Source organism: Schistocerca serialis, chromosome 1 (assembly GCF_023864345.2).
Source record: "Schistocerca serialis cubense isolate TAMUIC-IGC-003099 chromosome 1, iqSchSeri2.2, whole genome shotgun sequence".
NCBI lineage: Eukaryota > Metazoa > Arthropoda > Insecta > Orthoptera > Acrididae > Schistocerca > Schistocerca serialis.
In genome coordinates this window covers 1,098,099,918-1,098,118,100 of record NC_064638.1, presented here as the reverse complement: position 1 = coordinate 1,098,118,100, position 18,183 = coordinate 1,098,099,918, and the positions used below count along the sequence as shown (strand labels likewise).

The 18,183-nt window shown below is 40.8% G+C and overlaps 1 protein-coding gene across 2 annotated transcripts in view; it reads right to left on the bottom strand.

Moving 5' to 3' along the window:
* LOC126416328 (UDP-glucosyltransferase 2-like) overlaps positions 1-18,183 on the bottom strand; it is a 348,774-nt gene that overhangs the window by 293,961 nt on the left and 36,630 nt on the right. The window contains exons 2-3 of one of the 2 annotated variants that reach the window (XM_050084014.1): positions 8,067-8,298; positions 7,373-7,965 (exon numbers count right to left, since the gene is read on the bottom strand). The exons of the other annotated variant lie outside the window; for it this stretch is intronic. Of the exons in view, the coding sequence (XP_049939971.1) occupies positions 7,373-7,965; positions 8,067-8,298 (825 nt within the window). The remainder of the gene's footprint in view (positions 1-7,372; positions 7,966-8,066; positions 8,299-18,183) is intronic. 2 annotated transcript variants of the gene reach the window in all.

The following is an 18,183-nucleotide window of genomic DNA, read 5'->3' as shown; positions in this document are numbered from 1 at the left end:
GCAAACAGCAATAGATGTAGTCCTACACCAACAGATTGACCACCAATGGCAACCATTAAATAAAAAAACTGCAACCACTTCACAGCAGTGGATCACATATGGCAGAGAACTACTTGCAGTGTAAGAAGTTCTTTAATATTTCCACCAACAATCTGAAACTTGCACTGTGACAGTTTAAGCTGACCACAAAACTGTTAGTTCCACTTTCCAGAATACTAGTGACAGGTGTTCCACCAGGTGGTTAGACATACAGAATTTGTCAGCCAGTTTACAATGGAGGTGTGTCATGTGAAAGTAGCAGAAAATATTACAGCTGACTACTTCTCACACATCTGTGGTTTGGCGTATATATAGCATGGACAGCTAAGAACATGCTACCTTCTGAAGACTGCAGATCAACAACTACAAGGAATTATTGCCTATCCTTCCACAGGACCATGACTTTCACAAACTTGGTGCCAGGCACAAAATTAACACTATGGTGCAACATCTCTTGACACAAGCCAAGCCTGTACACTGGCCCAGAACTCCACAAAGCTACTCTTGCCAGTGTTCACAATCTGTCACATCTAGGAGTAAACATGATACTCAAGTTATTGGTTTAAAATAAATGTCCTCACATAGTCACATTCATGTATTCAATGCTAGCTATGCAAAACGGGATGAGTCATAAACACTGACATGAGGCAGTTTCGAGGCTCTCCAATAAGACTTGCCCAAGCCCACATCAGTCCTGTAGGCTAGGGTGTCCATTCGTCCCATTTTTCTCGGGGCAGTCCCGTTTTTTACCAAAATGTCCCGCTGTCCCGAAAGTTTTTTTGGGGACGCTCAAATGTTCCATTTTTTTATGATTCCACTTGGCTAGAGTATTTTACGCTACTGGTTGTTTGACTTGCTATTAACTGCTCAATTATTTACGCTAGGAAGCGTGTGACGACTTTCAGCATACACCAAACATGTACTGAACTGTCAACAATCGCAAGTAATTTTAAACGCACTATAGGTTACCAATAACAACGAAGATTCTTCTCTTCTAAATCGATCCACTGAATCCGTCCTTTCGGCCCAGAGATACTCTACACCACTAACACTTGCTCTCTGGTTTTTATCATCTCACTGTTAATGTTTTGCACTGTGCAATCACTGTTTCATTATGCCAAAACGAAAGTGTAATTTTAACAGCAATATAAAAAGCAAGTTTCCTTTTATCACTGGTAGTGGAGAAACTGTAGAATGTACGTTGTGCAGATGAAAATTTGCTGTTGATCATGGTGTAAGGTCTGACACTGTGAATCACATTAAGACTAAGAAACATCGCATGAGTGATCAAACGAAAAGAGCAAACAAATACGTGAGTGACTACTATGTAAACTTAAAATCAGTAGCAGAAATGGATAGGCAGTTGGCAGCTCAAGAAGCTACTTTTGCATACCACAGTGTAATGCATAACCATAGCTTTAAGTCAATGGACTGTACTACAGCAGTTGTTGAAAAACTTTTCAATCCTAAATTCACATGTGGACACACAAAATGTAATGCAATCATTTCAAATGTTATTGCACCGTATGCAGCTCAGCAGGTTTTAAATGAACTGAAAAGTGCTCGATTCATTTCTGTAACGATTGATACATCGAATCATCTGGATTTGAAGTTGGTCCCTATCCTTATCAGGTATTTTCACCCTGAAAATGGCATCATGGTGAAAGTCCTCGAATTGCTTAATTTAGCTGGAGAAACTTCAGATTTACTTCAGAATTGGTGGTTTTAAAGAAATATGATCTTGAGGGAAAGGTGATTGTAGTTTCTGCAGACAACACTAACACCAATTTTGGTGGCAAGCAGAGGAAAGGGAAAAAACAATTTGTTCTATAAACTGCAACAGAACACAGTGAATAATACAGTAGGTGTTGGCTGTCCCGCACATGTGGTGCACAATTCCTTACAAACTGGCTCAGATTGCCTACCCATCAACTGCCAATTAATTGTAAACAAAATCTACCAGCATTTCCACATAGATACAGTAAGGGTTGAATCTCTGAAGTAATTCTGTAAGTTTACTGAAACTGTATAGAAAACTGTACTTGGACACAGCAAGACAAGGTGGCTATCTCTGCTACCAGCATTGGAAAGAATTGTAGAGATATTTCCTGCTTTTAAATCATATTTCATTTCCCTTGATAAGTGTCCTGTTATCCTTAAACAATTCTTTGATAACCTTGTGTCTATTGTTCTTCTACATTTTCTTACTAGCCAGCTAAATCCTTTCTCCACAACAATTAAATGTATTGAGAAACAAGAAATCACAATAATGGAAGTTTATCAAGAAATAATCAAATAATTGGGCAAATTGCAACGTAGAAAATCTGAAAGATTTCCCACATCCTTTGTACTGAGACTCTAAGAAAGCTGGAAGAAGAGGGTGAAATTACCGTAGAACAATTTCATGTTTATGCTGACATCTTCTATGACTCTTGCATTGAGTATATTAAAGAATGGTGTGTACCATTTCGCACGCCTTTTAAAGAATTTGACTGGGTTAATACTGAAAAGGAGCAGCTACAGTAAAGGATATTCAGGACTGTTGTGTTTTTGTTAAAAGTATTTACTAAATTTTCCTGTTGATGAAGATGAACTATTTGATGAATTTTCATGTGCACAGAACTTCATAAAAAGTGAAGAAGGAGACAAAGAAAGTGTTAGTGCAACGTGGTCTAAAATATTTGCTAATTTCAAAAGTAAAAACATTAACATGAAAAACATGATTCATTTGGTGGAGTTTTGCCTGGCAATTCCTGGGTCAAATGCTCCTCTGGAACATGTGTTTTCGTTAGTGAACTCTTTGTGGTCAGATGAAAAATCCAGAATGAAAGTTGAAACAGTGAGGGCCTTCCTCATTGTCAAAACACACTTTAATGGTGTATCGAGTACTGACTTTTATGATACAATTTCAAATGAATATGCACTTCTTGATAAAGTACATAAAAGTGAAAAGCATGATGATAGTGTGGCAGAATAATTGTAAGAAGTTATTTGGGGTCATCTGAGTGCACGTTTTAAAGGTAAACTTGTATGTGTATTAAATTAGTCTATACAATATTTATGTCCCATTTTTTTTCTTCGTTATCCCAGGTTTTTCTCTAATTTATTTTAAATGTTCCCTTTTTCAATGAAAATGAAATGGACACCCTACTGTAGGCCCCCCTCCACCTGTGAGTGGCTAGAGATGCCTTTTCAGAGTGATGGACAGATGTGCTTGATGAGTGAAGCAACACCTATCATGGACATTTCTACTTTGTCACCACCTGGATAGCATGTTTTGATTGCTCTCTCCACATGACTGCAGATGAGGGCCATCAATTCAAATCCATTTTGGTCTAAGAACTGTCCAACTTTTGCAGCATTCAGTGTCATCATATGACAAAGTATCATCTTACCAGTAGTGGGTTGGTGGAAGGATGGCATCAGAACTGAAGACATCTCTCATATGCCACAATGAGAAAGGGACAGATGCTCTTCCCACAGTCCTCTTTGACCTCCATGCAGTGTACAAACAGGTCATCAGAGCATCATTAACAGAAGTGGCACATGATGAAACATTATGCATTCCAGCAAAGTACCTCATACCTGTACCACTACCATGTACAGCAGAAATGCCACAGGTGGTGCAACAGCTCCAAGATCACACTGCCTAGATCCAACACCTACCTGCCCAGCTTTGTGCCACATTGAACACCATGATTTCATCCATGATGCTTTGGATGACTGTATTTATATCAGTCTCCACACAGGTCACATCAAATCACCATTCCAGCAACGATACACTGCTCCCTTTCCAATTATGCAACCAGGAGACCACACCATGGAGATCAAGCAAACTGGCAAAACTACAAAGGTCACTATTGAGTGAGTCAAGCCAGTGTGGGTGTTACCTTCACTTCCACAAGACATCATGAAGACACTGCAAGCTTCATTACACCCAGAGACGTCCATGCTGACCTCACATGCAGTTACCATCTCCATCCATAAGCCAGCAGCCACAATGTAATCACAAGCAGCAACTACAGATGCCATGGCCAGCAGTTAGCTCAATAGCTGTCCAGCAAATGTAATTTAAATTTTCTTAGATTCTAGCCGATTTGCAGTATACAGCGGGTGGGTGGGAGGGGGGGGGGGGGGGCTGATTGTAGCATTAGTAAATTCTGCAAAGGGGATGCTGCATCCACTCACTTTGATGCACTTTAATACACTGATTGGGGATCACTCAAAAGTAACTCTTACAAAAGGTTTCAGGCTGGTAGCCCTTAGTTTCCAAAATATGTTCATATTATGAATAATGTTACAATTCCATCGGTGGGGCAATTATATCATAAGGGATCAATTTGCTTCCAGCAGGATCATTGCCCAATACACATGAAAGAACAGAATGAGGTTTCCTTTCTCAGCTTGTTTCCTGCTGTACCAGACATCAAACCCCCTGAAAAAGTATGGGTGCAGATAAAGTGGACCATATGAGAAAACTTTCCTGACCCTGGAACAGTGCCCTAGCAGAAAATGAAATAGAATTGTGATAGACATGAAAATCAACATTTTAGTTGTAAGGCTTTTATTTTTAATGTCACAACCAGTTTTGGGTGAACAATGTCCATCACCATGTGCAAATCACTGAAAACAAAGGAGAGTAATGTGCTAAAAATAATTTTTCTATATTCCTGCATGAATGAAATAATTAAAACTAATGCAGACATCATATACACAATTTTTAGGCCGCCCGGCTAGCTGTGTGGTCTAACGCACTGCGTCCTGAGTGGGAAGGCATGCTGGTCCCTGGCATGAATCCTCCCAGCAGATTACTGTTAAGGTCTGGTGTGCTGGCCAGCCTGTAAATGGTTTCTAATGCAGTTTTCCATCTACTTTGGCGAATGCGGGCTGGTTCCCCTTATTCTGCTTCAGTTACACTGTGTCAGCTTTTGCTGCACAAACACCCTTGCCACGTATGTGTACACCATCCTTACTCTACTATGCAAACATCTGGATCTGGGGTTACACTCATCTGGTATGAGATGTTCTCATGGGGGCGAGGGGGGGGGGGGTGTTCACTGGGGATAAAACCACACAATAACCCTGGGCTTGCTGTGGGGCAGTGGTGGTGTGGGTGGACTGCTGTGATCTGTTGTGGGGTTGTGAACCACTGAGGGCTACAGTGGGATGAAGCCTATCCATCGTTTCTATGTTCCTGATTTAATACAATACACAATTCTTAGCAGTTGTTGGGCTAGATATGGTGAAACGTTAAAAGAAATAAGAAATAAAGAATAAAGAAATAAGAAATAATAAAATACTGTGGTGACAGCTAATAATAACACAAAGAAACAGCCAGATGAAGAGGCTTGGTGTAAGGTAGGAGCCAGAACATATACGTCAGTCATGTGCTGCAACCCTGAGTGCCACTTTGCTGGGTACAGAGGAGGCAACTACCACAAGTGAGTGTAGTGCATGGAGTGATCTGCACTGAATGACATGAGACTAACTAGTCCAGACATTCGCACTTAACTGACAATATTTAAATATGGAAATGGAGAGAAAGTATTATGAACGTGAAAGGTGCACAGAGAAGCATAATACAACAAATCTAATCGATTAATCAACACATTAAAATAAGGAAACAAAATGAACAGATGATAAAACCACTAAATAAAAAAGATAGCTGCTTAAAGAGATGTGGGCAGAATAAAAACTAAATAAATAATAAATTGTGTCCGTTTAAAAGTGAATGGCCTGGCTAGCTGATCTCATGTCATTCCCATTTGTTCATCCTAAAAGATGGCCATTGTATTGTCACACCGAAGTTCACCAGTTTAGCTTTCTCATTTGCATGCACCACTCTGTGCCCTTTGCTTGCTTGCTCCTTATCTGAACAGATTTTCTTGCATTTTTCTAGAGGGTCACACTTTGCACTGAGTGTCAATAATGCATAAATCTCCCAGTTACACTCACAACTACAAGTGTCCTTTCCTTTTATGAGCAATACCATACAGTCTGTTGGTGTGACTGGCTCCTGAGTAACATGGAGGGAAACTCAAATTTCAGCCACTTTTACTATTTGTGTTGTTGAGTCTACAACCATTAATTCTTCATATTCTGCAGATTTTTCAAGAAGAAGAACTTTCAAGAATGTAGAATGAGTCAGAGTTACCTACAGCTGTATCAACAAAGGCTGTTTACAATATACTACTACTTGTCATGCAGCTTTATAATGAATCTGTCTGTTCAGTTCTGAGTAACTGTGGGTAAATATATGTCAATTTTTTTGATGTTCCACTATTTAGCGAAGTAAAGTTACTTTAATGTGTACAGTGTCTTCTAATGTGTGCAGTATCACAAAAGAAATAAAATGGAATATTGGTGATTAAATTGAAATTATGCAACTGTGATATATTGAAACTTTTCATTGTGATGGGGTATGGGAACACAGTCATACAATAATTAGAGATTAGGGATAAATTTTTCTCTGACTGCAAGCATGATTTTCAACTTCTTTTTGTAGTGAAGATTGTACTTGGGGCTACCAATCACATCCTCAGCTGCACCTGGTATGTATAGACATAAACAGCTTTGCTGACTAGTGAGGAGTAACTTCCCAAATGGTGCTGTTGACACAGGTTGGATAGTGATGACAGCAAAATTCATATTCACAGGAATATTGAGCATTATGTCAGGAACGTAGGAATAAGCACCAAGGTTGCCAACTGGGTCACCCAATATAAATGTGTGAGTTTGACATGCAAGTCACCGAAGTGGCGTCAACTCAAAAGACTTGCAGCAAGCGAATGGCCTACCCTACGGGAGGCCCTAGCCACACAGCATTTTATAATGTGAGAGTATTTGGAAACTGATATATAACACTGGCACTATGCTTATGTGCCAGTCCAAGAAAACAATCAGTGTAAATGTCAGCTATAAGGAGATCAAACTTCCGGTCACTAGATGCTATTAGTTCTTGTACTTCTGATGTACTGACAGCAGTCTTACACATTGCAATTCCAAGGACGCTACTGAGGAAAATAAATATATATCTCATATTGATTAGATGTATATATTCCAGATACATCTCTGGAAAGGATTCGTAACCCTGAAATTGCCCATGACATAATAAAAGAAACTGAAGACCATTTCTGCAGTCAGAAGCAAATTTATTCCTAATTTCAACAACTGTGAATATATCATACAATCTATGAAATAATGTTTTAGTTTTGGCATGATATGTTTACCAAATATCTACTTTTATTTTCACCAAACATACAAATATTGCAAAATTAATTCTATCAAATGCAATATGCAAGACTGCTTATCTGGATATTGATCTTATACTCACCTTTGGAAGATCTTTTGAAGGTTTAATATGCATTCCTCCAATCTGAATTGTATTTGGTGTTAGAGGCCTGGGAAGGCCTATGCTTTCATGGTTGTTAATGAGAAACAGTGAAGTGCTTTTCCACAACTTATCAATAGATGGAAAATTGTCAATATTTCTAGAGTATGTCATCATTATTTCTTGTTGGCGTGGAATATAACAGAAGAACCACACTAATTCAACAAGGAGTCCACACACACTGTTTAACATCCGTTGTAAAAAATTCATATTCACAGGAATATTAAGCATTATGTCAGGAATGTAGGAATATGCACCAGGGTTGCCAACTGGATCACCCAATATAAATGTGAGAGTATTTGGAATTTGATATATAATACTGGCATTATGCTTATGTGCCAGTCCAAGAAAACAGTCAGTGTAAACACCAGCTATAAGGAGATCAAACTTCTGGTCACTAGATGTTATTAGTTCTTGTACTTCTGGTGTACTGATAGCAGCCTTACACATTTCAATTCCAAGTATGCTACTGCGGAAAACAAAAATAAGTGGGTTTACTTCACCTAGTTCAAAAAGTGACATGTTTCTCTCTTTATCTGTAAATAATAAAATGAGGCAGTTAATAGGTAATGCTGTACATCAGATATGAGCATTATTCTACTTAAATTATTTTTTATATCAACACTGCTTTACTTACGAAAGCTATCCATTCTGTAGTTTAATTTAATATCTCTTACATTCTTCACAGGTGGAGACTGTGGGAATGGACTAATCACAGTCAAATTATGCCCTCTTTGAGCTAGTTCATGGAGCAATGGTGATAGAAAGACCATGTGACTCTTGCTTGGAACTGTCATCACTGACAGAATGTTAGCTCCCTGTCCCTGTGTGACGACTCCAGCTAGCAAAAGTATACACTGCCAGATGCTCTGTAACAGAGTAGCAAAAATGAAAAAATAAAAGCTTTTTGTAGGTGTTGCACTCACATTTGTCTGTTGTCATAAGTTCATTTAATCACAAATCTGAATATCTCTAGTATCTCATGTATTATTACTTAACTTGTTTGAATATGGTGAATAAATCTGCCTATTCTAAATTACTCAATATTAGGCATCATGTCCAGTTCATTGTATTCATAGGTTTTATGACTGTCATTTCTAAAAGATGATGTTTTGGGTGTACACAACAGATAGCAGCCAACACCAACATCAACAAGATGGATAACTATTTACAACAGCAACAACAATAATGACAGATAAAAAATATCAACATAAGAGGCAATTTGAAATCAATTAGAAGTTGATATATGTCTGCAGTTAAACACAAGGTTCCACATTTTATAAAACAAATATGGATCAAATTCTTTCACTTTCAGTAGGCATATTTATCTTACTGAGTGTTGCCTTCTTACATCAGTTTTGTATCACGCACAAAAATAATTCATTTTAAGCATGTTGTATGTCATATTCTTGTAGTAAGAATTCTTCTTAAGCAAAAATTCCTACATGGCAACTACTTGAATGCAGCAACTGCATTTTTCAATTAGACTTCCTTTGGATTGGCATTTACTGCACTAGGAAATGTATTAATAGATGTTTATGACTTTCTTTGTTTTTCTTATGCCCGTAATATTTCATTCACATTGGAAAGGCCCCCTTACTTGCTGCTATTCTGTAGTTACTTGCCATCAACTTTATTAGTATCTAACTGCCATGATAAAAGTCATTGGATAGTGTTAATGGATTGGTATCACTTACTTTGTTGTTGCCACTTTTTGAGATTGATTGGAAAAGAAGACACATACCTTCAAGATAAGTTACACAGTGAGTTCAGAAGGTAAGTTTCTCCTCACTCATAAAGTGTTGACAGCTAAAGAAATCGGAGCCACAAAGTATTTTTCATGTGTAGCATCTGTAATATTTAGGACTGATGTATAAGAGCTGATAAACACTTAAAATTTTAGCAATAGGTATAAAAAACTACGATGGGATTGTGGAAATACAGGGTGACTTAAAGGAGATGAAGAGGGGTGTCAAATGTTGATTTTTCAGAAAAAAAGCCTTTTATTTATACAAAAGCAAAGGTTAACAGCAACATGAAACAGGATAGATTTCCACTCACCACATAGAGGAGGGATTGAGTGGCAGACAGAACATTTAATAGTACATTTAAAAGTAAACTAAGTTACCAGACAGGGTTCTTCTTCAGATGTAGAAAACACACACACACACACACACACACACACAAACGACAAACTCTAACTTGCACACACATGTCCACTATCATCTTCAGATGCCTAGGCCTGAGAAAGGCTAACATTTAACACTATAGGAAAAGACCAATTGCTATGTAATGTAAGAAAGACATGTCAAGTTTCAGGCAGTCACAATTGGCCACAACATTCACCAATAAAAGAGAGACACATACAATCACATACACAAGCAAGCACACCTCACACTCACATGACTGATAACTCCAGCATCTCAAGCCGAAATCCAACTGTCACGTGAGATGCAAGCAGCAATATGGAAGGGGCAGGGAAGGGGAAGGAAGAGTAGTGTATGGGTGGGGAGAGAGACAAGCACCATCTGGTGGAGTGTGCAGGGACTACACTGCCAACAGGCACAGCATCAGGAGGTTGAGGGGCAGGGACATGGGGAAAAAAGGAGCAAGAAAGGAGAGGAGCGGGGAGAGACAGATGAATGCATTGGCCGAGGGCTGCAAATAAACAGGGTGGGAGATGAGAATGGGTAGGAGATGATAAGACAGAGGGGGTGGAAACTTTTGGGTGTAGGGTGTGGAGTCTGGGGACAGTATCTTACTGTAGGTAGAGGGTGGGATAATTACAGGAGTGGAGAATGTGTTGTACAGATAACTCCCATCTGTAAAGTTCAGAAAAACTGCTGGTGGAGGAAAGGATACAGATGGCTCGAGTAGTGAAGCAGCCATTGAAATCAAGTGTGTTATGTTCAGCTGTGTGTTGTGCCATGCAGTGGTCTATGTTGCTCTTGGCCGCAGTTTGGTGGTGGCCGCTCATCGTGGAGGACAGCTGGTTAGTAGTCACACCAATATAAAAAGCTGTGCAATGATTGCAGCAAAGCTGGTAAATGACATGGCTGCTTTCACAGGTGGCCAGACCCCTGATGGCATAGGATAAACCTGTGACAGGACTGGAGTAGGAATTGTGGGATGGGTAAACTGGCCAGGTTTTACACCTGGGTCTTCCACAGGGATATGCTCTTTGTGGCAATCGGTTGGGATTGGGAGTGAAATAGGGTGTGGAGGTTGGGTGGTCAATGGAACACGACTTCAGGAGGGGTTGGAAGTATCTTGGGTAGGTACTTCAGTCCTGTTACAGAAAAACATAATACAGAAAAAGGACAAGGAAACTGTAGACAATGACTGGTTCACTATCATGACTAGAAGCATTTGGACTGAACAAAAACTATTAGCATTTTAAATGGACCAAAAGCTCAGCACAAATAACCATACAAAAGATTATATAGCATACTAGCATATGGAATCTACCTGCTCCACAAGCTGAGCAGCTGTGCTGGTAAATACCTCCTACTATATGCTTATTTCACTTACTTCCACTCCCACTTGAACTATGGAATATTACTACAGGGTAATTATGCAGGCTTACAACCAGTATTTAAATAGCAAAAGAAAGCTGTCAGGACCACTACAGGTCTTAGCCTTTGTTAATCATGAAGAAACTGTTTTGAGTACCTTGGTATAATTTTTGAAATGTGGCACATTTACAGTGATAGTATCGATAGTGTTGAGAGGGCTCTCAACAGTGAGTGTATATGTACATATTGTAGTCAATCAGTTCTGTACTGTGACTGTGCTCAATGTGTAAACAGAGAGGTAAAATGTCTTTAGCTTTCTGTTAATAAATATTCTTAACTTGGAGGCAGTTCACAGCTGTTAAGTAAAAGGAAGATTGTTATTTGGTAAAGTAGTGATCCATTATGAACTAAAAAGAACACTGTTATTCAAAAAGTGCTTAATGAATAGGACATGGTTGATATTGAGATACCAGTGTTTTCTGGAGAAGACTTTGGGAACTGGAAGCAGTGAATGGAAATGTATCTGAAAACAAAGAAATCCTCCGCAGTCACTTCAAGAGCAAACATGAGTATGAGCAATATGGTACTTGGGAAAAAGAAATTTAACTGCACTGAGCTACATATATGCATCAATTTCAAACAAGCAACCAGAATTTGTGAGTGATTAGGAAACTGCTTTTGAGATAATGAAAAAGTTTGATGAATTATACTCCAGAGAACTGACAGCACTGCAATTTATTTGCAGAAACAAGTTGAATAAACTGAAGTTTAGAGACTATAGTGACTTCGACCAGTATCTTGTCCCCTACCTTCCAAATTTCACAGAAGTTCTCCTGCGAACTCTTGAGAACTTCCGTGAATTTTGATGGTAGGAGATGAGGAACTTGTGGAAGTCAAGCTGTGAAGATAGCTTGTGAGTCATGCTTGACTGGCTGGTTTGACAGAACACTTGCCCACAAAGGGCAAAGGTCCTGAGTTTGAGTGTCGGTCCAGCATACAGTTTTAATCTGCCAGGAAGTTTCAGTGAAGAAACTAAATTAGCAGGCACTTAAGTGATAGAAAACTATACACTGAGATCCTTGCTGGAATCTTTGAGCTATAGCAGGGACTTAATTGAAATTTTGAAAGAAAAATCTCAGGCAGTTTAATACATTAAAAGTAAAATTAAAATGATGGATTTAAAAAACAAGGATGAAAGTGAAGGTGCATAATCAAATGCATTTTACACTGTGAACCAAACCACTATGAGCTACCAGGAGCAGTTGCATTATGTATTTGACAAACAAGGACATTTCAGAGGGACTGTCACCAGTCAGGAACAAGCAGAGATTCATGGACATCTTCAAGGAGGCAGTCATGACAGTTGACAACATAGTCAAAATGGACAGGATAGCAGCAGTAACAACTGGTCACATGTTAAAGGTGAGTAGATTGAAGAGGTGGTCATCATCCAGGATGCAGAAGATATCAACAGAACTGATATGCCATGATCAGCTTTGTAATGGAGGTACAACCTACGATAGCATGTAATAATGTTGAGTCAGATAACAATGTACAGATTAACTGGTTATTACTCAGTGGTTGTATAGATCATGTTGTCAATAATGATAGTTATTTTTCTGAGTGCATATATTTACAAGACCAAATGCATGTAAATACTGTGGATGGTGAAGTTTGACAAGCTGCAAAAGTTGGAAATATGATTAATTATTTTCCACTTTATGATGACATGATTCCAATTCAAATAAAAAAATGTATTTTACATAAAGACATGGGTAGAATTTTGATTACCAATACTAAAGTGACAAAAAAATAAATAAAATTGTGCCTGCAGACAATTCCTCAAAAGTTTTTGATAAAGACAATAACTTACTTGTGATCACTTTCTAAGGAAATAGGCTGTACAAAATTACAAGTACAATTTATAAGAAAGTTATTAATGTAAATAATATGAGTAATAAGGATAGTATATAAATAAAGGAGAAATGGCATTGTACTCTGGGACATGTAAATTTTAACGATCTGGATACATTATGTAAACATCAGTTACCAGATGGATTGTCAACAAATTTAAAATCAGAGTTTATGAAGTGTAAAGTTTGTTTGAAAATAAAATGTGCAATTTACGTTTTGAAAGCAATAGAAGCTTAGAAAAAGAAACCTTAGAGATTATTCAAAATGATCTGAATGGGCCTCATTCAACTCACATTTAGCATGAGGAAAGATTTTTATTGCTGATTATACATTGTCCAGTCATACTAGTGTGTGTGTGTGTGTGTGTGTGTGTCTGTGTGTGTGTGTGTGTGTGTGTGTGTGTGTGTGTGTGTGGTTTGAGGTTTTCGGGCACTAAACAGCATGGTTGTCAGTGCCCAAATGCATAGAAACAGGAACACATGCGGTGAAGCGACGAAGACGGACAGCGAACAAGGAGAACGGCTAAAAGACACAGACCTGATGCAGTTCCAAATCCTCACATACAGAGGCAAAACAAGAGGAGAAGAGAAGAAACGCACTAAAAAAGGAAAGGAAACACAAGGAAAAGAGAACAGAAATCGAAGTGAAACAAGTAGGTAATTGTGACTGGCGGACCTCTTACCTAAAACCTGGGTGAGCCAGTCACCCAGCAGCACATTAAAATCCTCTCCCTAAAATCCGAGGCAACGAATTGGACAGGACACAAAACCGTAAGACCTTAACTACAATCATTGCGTCATCTTGCAAAATAGAGGGCAAATCCTCCTCCCGCCAGAGTAAAAAACCATGCGTTAAGGGACTGTGCCCGATGCGGAGGCAAGTGAGGACAACCTCATCCCGCCTGCATGACTGGTAGGACGTACGCCATGGCCGCGTGGTGGCCTTGACCAGATGCAGCTTATTTTCACCGACTGTCAGTCATTCCTCTTCCCATTGACGCATAACACGAAAACGCAAAAGGGAGGTAACAGCATGGAGGGGGACGGCACATTCAACAACGTGAGGGAGGGAACATGCGTCTTTGGCAGCCACATCTGCCAGTTCGTTTCCCCTAATACCCACGTATGTGACCACCTGTCAAAAGCTTGAATAACCACCTCGTGGAGCACCAACCAGTGTGAGACATCTAGGAAGAGAGTCAATGAGGTTCTGGAAGTTACCGACAGGGATGTGGAGCCATGCTGACTCCAGTGCCACGGTGTAAACAGCCCGATTGAGGTGGTCCCACAGATTCTTGATTGGGTTTAGGCCAGGGCGGTTTAGCGGCCAGGGTAGAATGCTAGCCACATCCTGGTGCTCTTTGAAACATGCATGTACACTGCAAGCTGTGTGACATGTTGCACTGTCCTGCTGGTAGGTGCCAACATGTCAAGAAAAACAAGCCATAAGTAGGGGTGGACATGATCCCCAAGGATAGATGTGTACTTTTGTTGATTCATTGTGATGAGATCACTCAGGGAATGCCAAAAAATATCCCCTGGGACATAACACTGCCTCCTCCAGCCTGAGCCCTTCTGACAACTGTTGCCGGGTGTTTGCTTTCAGACATTTTGTGCACAAAATGTGAGTCATTTGAGAAGGTCACTCAACACCACTCAGCATACATCCAACTGCAGTACTGGCATGCGAGTGCCAGCCTTTGTCACCAGTGAACAGTATTCAGCTTGGGTGCATCAATCAAGTGCCTGCTGTGGAGGTCCATACGCAGAAATGTGCACTGAACAGTCATTGAGAAGACAATGTAGGTGGCCCCTGGGTTAATCTGGGTGGTCGATTCCTTAACAGTTATTTGTCTATTTGCTCATACTCATCTCCACAGCCATCATTCAGACCTGTCATCTATGTCCCATGGTGCACCACAGCTGCCTCACTGGTTTTGGATAGTGCCAATTTGCTATACACAGTATTCTTTAATCATAGCGGCACATGAAAAGTTTACAAACTTATACATTTTGAAAATGCTGCCACCCTTGGCTCAAAAGAAAATGATCATGACATTTTGGACATCAGATAAATCACTCTGTTTCCACATAATGACTATGATTGCACAAAATACATAATCTTAACTGTAGTGACTAAGTGCTGCTAAAACTGAAATGTAACAGACATTTTTACTTAATCTGGCCAAACACCCCCTGTTAAGATATTCTTCTATAGAGCAGAAGGAGTTGCCTATCAAAAAGTCTTACAAACTCTGTTTAAACCATGCTTTATCTAAAGCCAAGTTGTTAATGGTTGCTGACAATTTGTTGAAAATATGTGTTCCTGAATACTGGATCACTTTTTGGACCAAGGTAAGTCATTTTAGACTATGTATTGATCTATTTGTTGGAAATAGAGATATATTACTTGCAACAAATTTCATGAAGGAATAAATATACTGAGAAGCAGTGGTTTACATCACAAATGATTATATGATAATTAGTCAAAACCCTCAGCTGCCGACAGGTGTTGTTGATATACCTTGATGGGGACAGCTGAAAATGTGCGCCCCGACTGGGGCTCGAACCCAGGATCTCCTGCTTACATGGCAGACACTCTATCCATCTGAGCCACCGAGGACACAGACGAATAGTGCAACTGCAGGGACATATCCCTTGCACGCTTCCCGTGAGACCCACATTCCCAGCTGCCCACAATCTACATACGTAATGTAACTAATAGATATTTGCCCATCCACTCATTACTCGCACACACTAAGGTGATGAATCCCGTAAGAGTTTGGCAACCTGTGAGCATTCGCACAGACGAAGGTCAATGGCTGAGTAGCCTTTTAACTATATATAAATGAAGATAGTAACTATTCTCGAAAGAACAGATACCATTGATGACCGTGCAGCTTCTCTAGAATAAATGATAATTAGTTGAAACCCTCAGCTGCTGATAGGTGTTGTTGATATACCTCGATGGAGACAGCTGAAAATGTGTGCCCCAATCGGGACTCGAACCCGGGATCTCCTGCTTACATGGCAGACACTCTATCCATTTGAGCCACCGAGGACACAGTTGAATAGTGCGACTGCAGGGACTTATACCTTGCATGCTTCCTGTCAGACCTACATTTCCAACTGTCCACAATCTACATACATAATGTACCTAATAGATATTTGCCCCTCACGCACCTGTCTTGCCTATGTCTGCAGACATGCACATTCACTTGACAGCTGCTAATGGCTCTCCTGTTGCTGTTAAGGGATTCCAGACACACACTCAAGACCCTGGCTATGCTACACACTTCACATGGTCGTTCACCATTTCCAGTGTTACGGAGATGGTGCTGAGTGCTGATTTCCTATGGGCCTTTTGCCTTATGCCCTTACTGCATGCAAACAAACTCTTCTACATGCCTCCTGATCACACTGCTGACAGTACACGCACTTCGGCCACCTCACTGCCCCAATGCGATGATGCCAACAATCCTTCACCCTCGGACAAGCCCATGCAGTGGTACATAAACAGTGTGTGGACTGCACTGACCACTTACTACACATCTGTCAACAGAATAAGGACACGCAAAAGACACTTATTTGCGTCTGACAGTACAATGTGTCCTTGCACAGCCACATCCAAACAGTGCAGGCAGAAATTGCAGAGGCTTGATCGCCCCTTGAGCACCTCCATTCCTCACCTATCACCTACACTTACGGACCTGCACCTGTTACTTGACACCTCACATCACTTGATGCAGCCGCCCCTATCTCACCATTTACCAAGGTCAGTAAATCACTTGCTGCTTATTCTGTGCCTGCTCCTTTGCACCTTGTGTCATTGGTGCTGCTCTTGTAGTCCTGCTGTTCACCTCCCCCAAGCCTGCACTCATGTCAGACAATCCCTGCCATGCTGCATATGTGCCTGCACAGTATGCTGCTTCCTGCCCCATGCTGCGCCTATGCAGAATGGCCTCACCCACACTGTGCCATCGCCTTCACAGTATGCTGCTGTCCATGCCCAACCAGCGCCTGCACCCATTGTGTGCCTGTCGCACTGCAACTGATCCTATACAGTTCGTTGACCATGCCATGCATGTAAATGCACCAGCCTCACCCGGGCGGTCCAGCTCCAGTCTGCGACTGCAATCTGACACTGCCACCTGCCAGGCTGAGCTAGCACCTGCTTGCAGCACTGCCTGCCACCCTGCATCTCAGCTTCCCCAGCTCACTGACCATGCCATGCCTATGCAGACTACCATCTTGCTTGGACAATCTGGCTCCATCCTATAGCTGATGTCCAACTTCATTTCTGCTGCTCAGGACAGACTTCCAAGTGGCCCACGCTGGCAAACTCTCAACCAGTGCATCTTAGTCTCATGGTTACAGACAAGGAGCTGGTAGTCACAGGGAACCATGATGGCTGCACCATCTCACCTGAGTCCCTGGTACACCATTTCTGGGAAGTTCTCACCTTACCTGATAATGTCAATCCTGCAACTTTGCATTTGCATTTCACTGTTAATGGCTGCCTGACCATCTTCACTATATGCCTACCCTCTCTGGACAGTAAGCTCATGGACCCACCCAATGCACATGTACCAGAGGTACCTCCCCCTCCCATGCTCACCCGCAGGAGCTGTGCCATCCATGCACCCACTCATTTCCATGAATATCATCTCTACACCTTGCACCAGACTCCCCCACCAGTGCTTCTGCTCTCCCCCCCGGCCCTCCACACACACACCAGTCATGATCTCCACACTGTGGTCTGCACTAGCAGTGCAGACAAGGGGGGGAGTGGTGGGCACTCTGTGGGTATGTTTGCGTTGATGGTCAGAGAGTGTTATGTCACATATTCTTGTATGTATCGTGTTTCTATAAAATAAAGTGTATTGTGCATTCTGTACCACTGTGTTGTCTATCATTTCCTATCACTATGCACTGGAGTTCCGCAAATCCTTTGGAGAACAGATACGCCCCTGCATGAATATTAAGAACTCACATGACAAGCCAGTACAAAGCAAGGAAGGTAAGGCTGAAAGGCAGAAGAATTATGTAGAAGGAATTTTGAAATGAAATGAACTCTAAGGCGATGTTATAGAATGGGGAAGAACAGGTGGGTGTTGAGATACTCACGAGAAGAATCTGACACAGCACAGAAAGACCGAAGTCAAAACAAGGTCTCTGCAACAGATGACATTCCCTCAGAATCCTTAGGAGAACAGACAGTTTCAAAATTATTCCACCTGCTGTGAAAAATGAATGAGAGGCACCATCAGACTTCAAATGAAATGTAATAATTTCAGTGCCAAAGCAGCCAGATACTGATTGATGT